Here is a 10,992-nt window from a genome sequence, read left to right on the forward strand (position 1 = left end):
AGACTCCGTCTCAAAAAAAAAGCAGTCCCTTTCCTTATGCCACTCACTGACTTAGGGAAATGGTATGTCTAGCCAGTAACTGCCAGCACAGGTGCTAAATAGTGTATCAGTGCTGTGAGCAGAATTCTGGGGGGACCAATGTCAGGGAGCTCTTGGCGTGGCCAAAAGAAGGAAGCCTTTACAGAGGGGATGATGCCTCTGCTGAATAAGCCCGGTAGGAACCCTTGTCAGTTGACCACTGAGTGCTAGACGCTGTATATACATTATTTCATTTTAATCCTCATGACTCTGGGGTACCTATTGGGATCCCACTTGATGGACCAGAAAACTATTAAAATCATTCCCAAAGTAATGCAGCTGTGAAGTGCAGGGCCAGGGTTTGGAGCTGGTCTCCGATTCCCCACCCTGTATTCTTCCAGCTTATCTTGCTCACTCCATGTTAATATTCCCCATGTGGAAAGAGGCGTGCTAGGTAAAAAGAAAGCAAGCACCACCCGGAGGGCAGAGGATCCGTTCTAGAACCGGTTTGTCACATCGTCTGGTGGTAAGAGCAGTGCTAGTGGTAAGGGCTTGAGGTAGACTGTGGCCACAGTGCCAGGGTGGCAGAGGAAGTAGGAAGTAGGACTTTGGCGTCAGAACTGGTTTTGAAGAACTTAGTAAATTGCTGATGCCAAGTGGATGAGCCTGGACTCTTGCCAGCGGTCTGACCTTGCACACATTCCTTCAACTCTGCTCTCTAGTTGCTTAATCTTGACAGATGGAGAAATGGGGAAAATGCCTGCTTCCTGGGGTTGTAGAATTAAAGTATTTAAAGTACTTGTTGTCCTGCATTGTATGTAGTAGGCGCTCGGTAAATGTTAGATTAGTACTTTTATTTTTGCTGTTTTTATTGTTAGCACAAGATGTTCGATGTCACAAGGGTTTGGTCCTTGTGCTGAAGGCCTGAAGAGTATTTGCACTTTTAAAATATGGGAGCATGTGATAAGACCTGTGCGTGTGTGTGTTTGGTTTTTTTTTTTTTTTTGAGACGGAGTTTCACTCGTTGCCCAGGCTGGAGTACAGTGGCGCGATCTTGGCTCACCACAACCTCTGCCTCTTGGGTTCAGGTGATTCTCCTGCCTCAGCCTCCCGAGTAGCTGGGATTACAGGCGTGCACCACCACGCCCGGCTAATTTTGTGTTTTTAGTGGAGATGGAATTTCTCCATGTTGGTCAGGCTGGTCTTGAACTCCCAACCTCAGGTGATCCCCTGGCCTCAGCCTCCCAAAGTGCTGGGATTACATGTGTGAGCCACTGCGCCTGGCCAAAACCTGTGATTTAGAGAGCTCTGGTGACTGCGATGCTGGATTAGAAGGAGGAGCTAAGGACTAGAAGTTGTGGACTAATTAGTGGAAGATGATGAGGGCCTGACATAGGCTGGTGCAGTGGTAATAAAAAAAAGAAATGGATATCACTGCATGATAGAATAGACAGGACTTGGTGAGCAGCAGAGTGTGTGGGAAGGATGAGGGTGGGAGAATGGAAGAGTCTCTGCAGAGTCTCTCGGGGACGCACAGGTGGATGGCGGTGCCTTTCGCCAAGATAGGACACCTGGGAAGATGAGCAGAGCCGAATTGGGATGGAAGGCAATGATTTTAGGCTTGAAGTACCGAGACTCAGGTGCGTGCGTGGAGGATACCCAGAGGGCGGAAAGCAAGTTACATGAAAGGGATCACAAAGGTGAATGCTTCCCGAGGCCGGGTAGGTGATGTCAGCGGGTCAGACTGAAGCAGACAGATGATCATTTTACCTGTGAGTCAGGTCAGGCTCCTTTCTGAAACGCCCCGGTGGCTTCCCATTGCACTTACATCAGTTCCACATTGCTTGCCACAGCCTGCAAGGTCTGATTTGAATTGGCCCTGCCTTTTTTTCCCCACCTCATTTACTACACATTTTTCTCTCTGACTGTTCCAGCCACAGTGATCTTAATGATTTTCAAGCATGTCAAGTTTGTTCCTGTGTCAGAGCCCCCTTCTCCCTGGCCAAGCCCTCGCCCCCAGATGTTCTCCCACTGGTTCCTCGTCAGGTAGCTCGTAGCTTGCCTGGTATCTCAGGAAAGCCTTCCTGCCTACACCACCGCATCTGAAGAGGACACTGTCTCCACCCTGCCTTGGGTTTTTTGCATAGCACTTGTCACTACCTGAAATGCTTATGTGCTGTCTCCCTCCTTCCATTCCATGAGGCCTCAAATGTGTTTTGCTCATCAATATCTCTCAATGCCTAGCATAGTGTCGGGCACGTTCCACAGTATGGAGAGCCGAGTGCTTCTGGGCATTGCAGTAGGTACCAGTGAGAAAATGGGGAAGATCTGCATATTGAGTATTTATTAGAAAAAAAAAAACCAAAAAAACAGAAGGAGCCAAATGAGGAAAACAGGAGGAAGTTAAATGAGAGAGGAGACTAGCTATGGTCATGACGGGGAAGTCAGTGGTAAGGTATCGCAGAGTGGTTGTCAGAGGGTCATCAAAGATTTGGCCCTGCTTGGGGTAATTGAAGTGTGCTAGCGAATCTAATTAGTCCTTGCGGTCAAGTTGCTGTGGGGTCAGCGAGATGGAAGGGTCACAGAACACTGACTTCAAAGGAGCAAATCGGAGGGCCTGTGTGAGAGGAGTCTGATTGGGAGGCTCGTTCCTTTCACTCCAAATTACTCATCCTTTCAATCCCTTGACTTCCACAGGAGGCTCTTTTGAGGCCAGAAGCTCTTTTCACGTGTTGCTCTCTAAAGATTTCTTTGAGCAGTTTTAGTCTTTATCTTTAGAAAAGATGAATCTCCAATGTAAAGTTGGGCAATTGATTCCGAGTCGGAAGCTTTAGGGATTGAAATGATAGTTCTAGTGAGGGTGGGTACCTGCTTTTTAACCTGGTGGGACTCGCAGCCGACTCAATACCTGGGCTCTCTGAATGTTTCCTCGCGGCTTTCCTTTATCTGGAAGCGTTGGGACTTTTCGCCACGCATTAGGACTTTTCGGTTTTTCAGGCTTCTGCTTCAGTTTACCCAACCTCAGCAAACATCGTTTGCTTTGGAGAGGAACTTAAGGACTCAGCAGGAAATTGAAGATAAAATGAAAGGGTTCAGCTTCAAAGAAGACACTTTGCTGTTGATAGCTGAGGTGAGTGTATCCCTCGGGTTTATGTGAAACGAGGCATCATAGATATTTTCCCTGGTTCTGATAGCATTTTTTAAAAAGCAGGGCCAAATCTTATCTACTGAAGGACTTGTCTCCCTCCTTTGTGTGCCTTTTGATCACTCAGCAATCACCAAGGCGGCCTCTTGATCGGCATTCCCCTGCAGCGTGTGGGACGGCAGGGGCTGTGTTTCATGTACTTGTCAGCGCTTGTTAGCACCTGCCTGTCTGAACATCGTCAATGCCCAATAATTGTTTCAGTGCTGAATAAACGAATGAATGAATGCTTACATTTGTGCAGCAGTTCTATTTTTTTCCTCCATTCATCATAACAGCTTGTGAAGATGAGTAGAGCTAGAATTGAGGCTCAGAGAGCTTGTGACTTTCCTTCTGGTCAGATTTTCAGTGGCAGAGCAGGTCTGGAGCTTGTGTTTGCCAGCTGCAAGTCCATTTTATCTCTGCTCCACCCTGTTACTACTTTGATCGTTGCATAGAAATTCAAAGGTCAGTTTTTTTAAACTAACATTTAAACCTTTCTTGGCTTTTTTTTTTTTCTTTTTTTTGAGTCAGAGTCTTGCTCTGTCACCCAGGTTGGAATGCAGTGGCACGATCTCAGCTCACTGCAACCTCTACCTCTTGGGTTCAAGTGATTCTCATGTCTCAGCCTCCCAAGTAGCTGGGGTCACCACCCCAGGTGCACCACCACGCCCTGCTAATTTTTATATTTTTAGTAGAGACAGGGTTCACCATGTTGGCCAGTCTGTCTTGAACTCTGGCCTCAAGCAATCTATCCACCTCAGCCTCCCAAAGTGCTGGGATTACAGGCCTGGGCCACCATGCCCCATCTCTTCCTTTTACTTCTGAGAGGCTACTCTAGTCTGTTTTTCTCCTGTATTTCTTTTTTTTTTTTTTTTTTCGTGAGACGGAGTCTTGCTCTGTTGCCCGGGCTAGAGTGCAGTGGCTGGATCTCAGCTCACTGCAAGCTCCGCCTCCCGGGTTCCCACCATTCTCCTGCCTCAGCCTCCGGAGTAGCTGGGACTACAGGCGCCCGCCACCTCGCCCGGCTAGTTTTTTTGTATTTTTAGTAGAGACGGGGTTTCACCATGTTAGCCAGGATGGTCTCGATCTCCTGACCTCGTGATCCGCCCATCTCGGCCTCCCAAAGTGCTGGGATTACAGGCTTGAGCCACCGCGCCCGGCCTTCCCCTGTATTTCTTAACGTTCCTCTGCCTCTTGGGACTCAGCTGGTTTCTTCTGTAGCATAAATAATGGCATACTAAGGATTCCCTTGGCCTCTCTGTTTTCTACTTTTCTCTCACAGAAATCATCACCACACTCCTAGGTTCCGTTGTCACCTCTGGGTTGATTACTCTCCAGTCTTCATCTCTAGTCTCATCTCTGGGACATGTGTCTCACGTCAGATTAATTGCCTATAGGTGGTTAACCTGGGATAATTATTGATTACTCTTCTGTCACTTCAAGTGGAAAATGTCTAAAATGGAACTACTCATCAAAACACTTCCTGTAATCCCATCACTTTGGGAGGCCAAGGTGGGTGGATCACTTGAGGTCAGGAGCTCAAGACTAGCCTAGTCAACATGGTGAAACCCCATCTCTACTAAAAATACAAAAAACTAGCCGGGCGTGGTGGCAGGCACCTGTAATCCCAGCTACTCGGGAGGCTGAGGCGAAAGAACTGCTTGAACCCGGGAGGTGGAGGTTGCAGTGAGCTGAGATTGTGCCACTGCACTACAGCCTGGGCAACAGAAGGAGACTCCGCCTCAAAAAACAAAACACAAAAAAAACACTTCTGGTCAGTCTTTTACCTCCCCCAAGTTCTACATCCTTCAGGAAGCTTTTCTGGAAGACTCTGTTCTGTTGTAATCTCTCCTTCCTCTGAGCTCAGATGGTGATTGCTTGAATAGATAGCTCTTTGGGCCCTAAAAGGACATGAGAATGTGTCTTATGTTTTCATCTAGATGTTAGGTTCCTTATAAGTAATAGTATGTTTTGAGCATCTTTGTATTCTTCACCATGCTCAATAAATCTGTTGGTTGTGTGGAAGAGCAGTTTCCTATGTGGACAATGCATGTGATACACCAGTGGAGCTTTTTAAAAAGATGGAAGATGTCTCGGCCCTCGTTAGGATTATAGTTAGGATTATAATGTATGTTTTGTTTTGTGCTTGTTTTTATTTTTTAAAAGATAAGGTCTCATTCTGTCACTCAGGCTGGGCTGCAGTACATAATCTTAGCTCACTGCAGCCTGAAATTCCTGGGCTCAAGTGGTCCTTTCACCTCAGCCTCCCAAGTTCATAGGATTACAGGCACCCACCACCATGTCCAGCTAGTTTTAAAATTTTTTGTAGAGGCAGGGTCTCACTATGTTGCCCAGTCTGGTCCCAAACTCCTGGCCTCAAATGATCGTCCCACCTTGGCCTTCCTAAGTGCTAGAATTACAGGTGTGAACCACCATGCCGGCCTTTATTTTGTGCTTTTAATTTTAGTTGACTTGTGATAACGTAACCCCATATCCTTAAATATTCTTTGATCATATGATTTTTTTTTCCCTGTTTATAATTCTTGTATTTGAATTAGGATCCAAATAAGGTCTAAATACTATATGTGGTCCTTTTGTCTCATATGTGTTTTTTATTCTATAACAACTGCTCTTCTCCCTCTTTTTTACTCTGATAAAATACGTAACTTAAATTTGCCATCTTAATCATTTTTAAATGTACAATTCAATGGTATTAAGTACATAGACAGTGTTGTGCCACTTTGACCACTATTTCCAAAAACTTTCATCACCCCAAACAGAAACTTTACCCATTAAGCAATAACTCCCTATTCCCTTCTCTCTCTACCTACTAGATCCTCTAATCTACTATTTTGCTCTATGAATTTATCTATTCTAGATATTTCATATAAGTGGAATCATACCGTATGTGTCCTTTTGTATCTGCTTTATTTCACTTAGCATGTTTTCAAGGTTTATCCATATTATAGCATTTATCAAAACTTCATACCTTCTTATGGCTAAATAATATTCATATATATGTACATATCTCATTTTATTTATCCACTCATCTGTTGATGGATACTTGAGTTGTTTCTACCTTTTGGATATTGTGAATAATGCTGCTGTGAACATTAGCATATAAGTATGTTTGAGTCTCTGTTTTTTGTTTGTTTGTTTTGTTTGAGATGGAGTCTTGCTCTGTCACCCAGGCAGGAGTGCAGTGGCACTATCTCGGCTCACTGCAGCCTCCGCTTCCCAGGTTCAAGCAATTCTCCTATCTCAACCTTCCAAGTAGCTGGGGCTACAGGTGTGTGCCACCATGCCCGGCTAATTTTTATATTTTTAGTAGAGACCGGCTTTCACCATATTGGCCAGGCTGGTCTCGAACTCCTGATCTCAAGTGGTCTGCCTGCCTCGGCCTCTCAAAGTGCTGGGATTACAGGTGTGGGCCACTGCACCCAGCTAAGTCTCTGTTTTTAATTATTTTGGGTATATACCTAGGAAGGCAATTACTGGGTCATATATTAGCTTTGTTTAACTTTTTTAGGAACTGCCAAACTGTACATTTTATTTTCTGATATTTACCTAACATTATGACATGGGCATGACCCTATATCCTAAATATTATATTTGAGTACATAATTTTTAATGACTGGATAGTAGTCAGTTTTTGGACAAACTATAATTTACTTAGTTCTCTGTGTTGAACATTTAACAAATACTCAGTACCTATTTTAATAAATCCTTGCAAGAAAATTAATGTGTGCATTTATACCTTTTGGAACAGATTATTAGAAGTAGAATCACTGGATTTAAATATATGAGCATTTTAAAGACTTAAAGCACATTTCCAAATTGTCATTTCCAAAAAGCACTTTTCCAAATTCTCATTTAGAAAGGTTAGTTCAATTTATATATCCTCCAGCAATATGTGAAAGCATTGTTTTTTTCTACCCTGATCCTGACTATTAGATTGGACCATGTGAAATCAATCATTTTGGCCTCTTAAATCAGCTATTTTACATAATTTAACTTAATATTACTTTAAAAATTGGTAGCTTGGTAGTTAAAAATGTAATATTTTTAGCATTAATGTTTATTTATTTACTATTAAGTTGAACAATTCTTTCATATGTTTATTGACCATTTGTATCATGTCAAATGCCTAGTCTTGATTTTGCTTCATTATTCTTTCTGTTTTTCGTAGCAATTTTAAGAGTTCTGTCTATATTACACTTAAGTATCTTTCTGTATGTTACTATATTTTCTGAAGTTTATGATTCTTTTTTGGCATATGGAAGTTTAAAATGTTTATGTGGCTGACTGTTTTGGCAGATTTTTGGACATCTGTAAATATTGTGCCTGCCTATCCCTCTTTGGGAAATAGTGTGTTTGGGTCTTACTGTTACTCATTTATCTTTTTTTATTTTTAAGAAAGGCATTTTTGGTGTTTTATCCCAGATTTTAAAATACTACATTTCATTGAATCTAGGAAATCATCAGTTGTAAGACATATCATTTGATGTGTCACTAAAAGAAAAATAAGATGTTGGCTCGGCGCGGTGGCTCACACCTGTAATCCCAACACTTTGGGAGACCGAAGCCTTTGGATCACGAGGTCAGGAGATCAAGACCATCTTGGCTAACACGGTGAAACCCTGTCTCTACTAAAAATATAAAAATTAACCAGGCCTGGTGGCACATGCCTGTAATCCCAGCTACTCGGGAAGCTGAGGCAGAACACCTTGAACCTAGGAGGCAGAGGTTGCAGTGAGCCAAGATCGCGCCACTGCACTCCAGCCTGGGCGACAGAGCGAGACTGTCTCAAAAAAAAAAAGAAAAGAAAAAGAAGATGCCATTTACAGTATCACATAAAGCCTCACTCCAGTGGTTATCAAATACATTTTTTTTTTTTTTTTTGAGGTGGCGTCTCACTCTATCTCCCAGGCTGAAGTACAGTGGCGCAGTCATAGCTCATTGCAGCCTCCAACTCCTGGGCTCATGGCATCTTCCCACCCTCAACCTCCCAAGTAGCTGCTGGGACCATACCCGGCTAATTTTTAAAAAATTTTTTGGCCGAGCACAGTGATTCATTCACATCTATAATCCCAGCACTTTGGGAGGCTAAGGTGGGTGGATCACTTGAGATCAGGAGCTCAAGACCAGCCTGGCCAACATGATGAAACCCGGTCTCTACTAAAAATACAAAAATTAGCTGGGCTTGGTGGTACTTGCCTGTAGTCCCAGCTACTTTGGAGGCTGAGGTGGGAGAATTGCTTGAACCCAGAAGACAGAGGTCGCAGCGAACCAAGATTGTGCCACTGCACTCCAGCCTGGGCGACAGAGCGAGCCTCTGACTCAAAAAAATGATAATAATAATTTTTTTTTTGTAGGGACAGGATCTTGCTCTGTTGCCCTGGCCGCCCTTTCTAACTCCTGGCCTTTAGCGACCATCCTGCCCTCGGCCTTCCAAAGTGTTAGGGTTACAGGTGTGAACCACCACACCTGGCTCAGCTGCATCTTGATTTTAGAGATGTTAAAATACAAAAACAAAAAGGTATCTTAGAACTGGTGACATACCAGGCTTTAGTAAATACTGACTGTTGCCTAGTGAAACTTGGCTCTCATTGGCAATTTCCTCAAACAATATGTAATCTTTGAAGATTTAAACCCAGTCCTCAAAACCATTCTTTGAGCTTGCTTCTTAATTCATTGTAGTTTGAGTTTTCATGAACAAATTCCATATCCGAGTTTGCAGGAACCTTGGAGATTATCTAATGCAAATCTATGTGGAACTTAAATTCCCTCCACAACATCCCTGCTCCATGGCTACCTACATAAGCTTTCATGCCAGATAGTATGAAATGTTTTGGAACTTAATTTTAGTTCATTGTCATTACCCAAGGTCAGACTGCTTACTTAGTGGGTTCAGGTACAAGCTTTCTACAACCGAACTTTGTGATGTCTTCTCAAAGAAACTAACCCAGAATCTTGGGACATGACCCTGTGTTCATCTGGGCCTGATTCTGACCAGTAGGGGGCAGTATTGTACCTTCATTGGTAACGGGCTCCTTAAATCCCTAAGATTGCTTTGGTTATAGAGGGATTAGAGTCCGTTTGGGTCAGGAAAAGGTGGGCCCAGCTACATGCCACAGTTGCATTCTCACCAACAGAATATGCTCTTTGAAACAAAAAGGGTAACTCAGTACTCCTGGTAAGCCAAATAATACTGCTGCCACAGCAGTACCGAAGTGATTCTTTAACTTGGGGAGAATGAGAGTAGAAATATGGGATATTTTACTTGTCCTTGGATAACTACTTCTGAAATCAGATGCGATCGGGCACGTGAGGGTGGTATGGCGGTAGACGGATAACTGCTTCCGAACAAACGTCTTTTCAATGGGTTGGGAATATCCCCTGGCTGCTATTTTCTGCCTTTGAGTGAAAACCTTTACAGTTGATAACTAGCATTCTATGTCTGCTGCCTCTTATTGGAACAGTTTTTTTTCCCCCCACTCTTGTTACAGGTTATGGGAGAAGATATCCCAGAAAAAATAAAAGATGAAGTTCACCCAGAGGTGAAGTGTGTTGGCTCCGTAGCCCTGACTGCCTTGGTGACTGCATCCTCAGAAGAATTTGAAGACAAGTGGTTCAGAAAGATCAAAGACCATTTCTGTCCATTTGAAAATCAGTTCCATACAGAGATACAAATCTTGGCTTAGTGGGTCATAAAAAGCAAAACCACAAACATCTTGTACTGTATTAGTTGTCCTTGTTCACTTCAGACAGGATCCATTGCTAATCATGGAGTATAAATGATTATTTATGTTTTATAAAACTGGCTTCTGTCTCAAATAATTTCTACTGCATTCAGTTTATGTTTTGTTTTCTTTTTGGATTTTTCCTATCCCGTTATAAGTACTGTATCTTAGGCCTACTACCCCTTTAGAAGGTAATCTGTTGGGGAAGTGTATCAAGGAGGCTTTTAGATTTGTGGTCTTTTAAAAACAGTTACGATATTATAGCCAGCACCATAAGAATCCACGTTGTTTAGGTAAATTCATTGGGAATGACCAAGAATGTTGAGATATGAAACTAAGCTATTCCTGAGAAGGGTGTGCCAAGCACTGTGAAGGGTTGGAGATCTTACCCTGTGAAGGGTCTGAGATCTTACCCTACTTGTAAGCTAACAGGTTAGCCTCTCCCAATTTCATGGATGCTGGCAGAAAGGAGACTCCTGGATCCAGAGACAAAGAATTTTATGACCCATGGCCCAGCAGGCAGTATAAACTTCAGTGTATTTGCATCAGTTTCTCTTGCCTCCAAGTCCCATGGGCACATAATGGGCACAGAAGGAATGCCTACGTTCACATACGATGAATGTGCATTACCATGTCTTGTGATGCACACAGGAGAGGAGTGCTGAGTTTGGGAAACTCTGATCTTTGATAATGGGCAGTGAGCATGCTTGCCCTTTGCTCCAGAGGTAGACACTGTCTCCTTTTTAATGCTATTCGCCCTGCAAACATCTTGGAGAAGATAGACTGGAACAAAGAGCACTGAGTGCCTCTTTCACAAGTCGCACAGAAACACGAGAGAGCTGTGGAGCTTTGTCTGCTAGGTTGATCATCCTGTCCTTTTTCAGCCACATGAATTTTAATCACAGCCTGTAACATCTTAAATACAAAGGGCCATTACCTTACTCAGTGAATTAGCTGGGATGGAAGAGCTCCCTGATGAGGAATTTAATAATAAATCAAAAACTTCAAATGTTGTCCTGCACAGCTTTTTCTTTTGTTTTGTTTTTG

The 10,992-nt window shown here is 43.3% G+C and overlaps 1 protein-coding gene across 1 annotated transcript in view; it reads left to right on the forward strand.

The window, feature by feature from the left end:
- The window catches only part of LOC105516948 (chromosome unknown open reading frame, human C8orf76), a 30,925-nt gene extending 20,885 nt beyond the window's left edge, over positions 1-10,040 (forward strand). Inside the window, exons 6-7 of the mRNA XM_011949295.1 lie at positions 3,016-3,148; positions 9,712-10,040. Coding sequence (XP_011804685.1) covers positions 3,016-3,148; positions 9,712-9,906 — 328 coding nt within the window. The 3' untranslated portion in view covers positions 9,907-10,040. The remainder of the gene's footprint in view (positions 1-3,015; positions 3,149-9,711) is intronic.
- Positions 10,041-10,992: the final 952 nt, after the last annotated feature.

Source organism: Colobus angolensis, unplaced genomic scaffold, assembly GCF_000951035.1.
Source record: "Colobus angolensis palliatus isolate OR3802 unplaced genomic scaffold, Cang.pa_1.0 Scaffold295, whole genome shotgun sequence".
NCBI lineage: Eukaryota > Metazoa > Chordata > Mammalia > Primates > Cercopithecidae > Colobus > Colobus angolensis.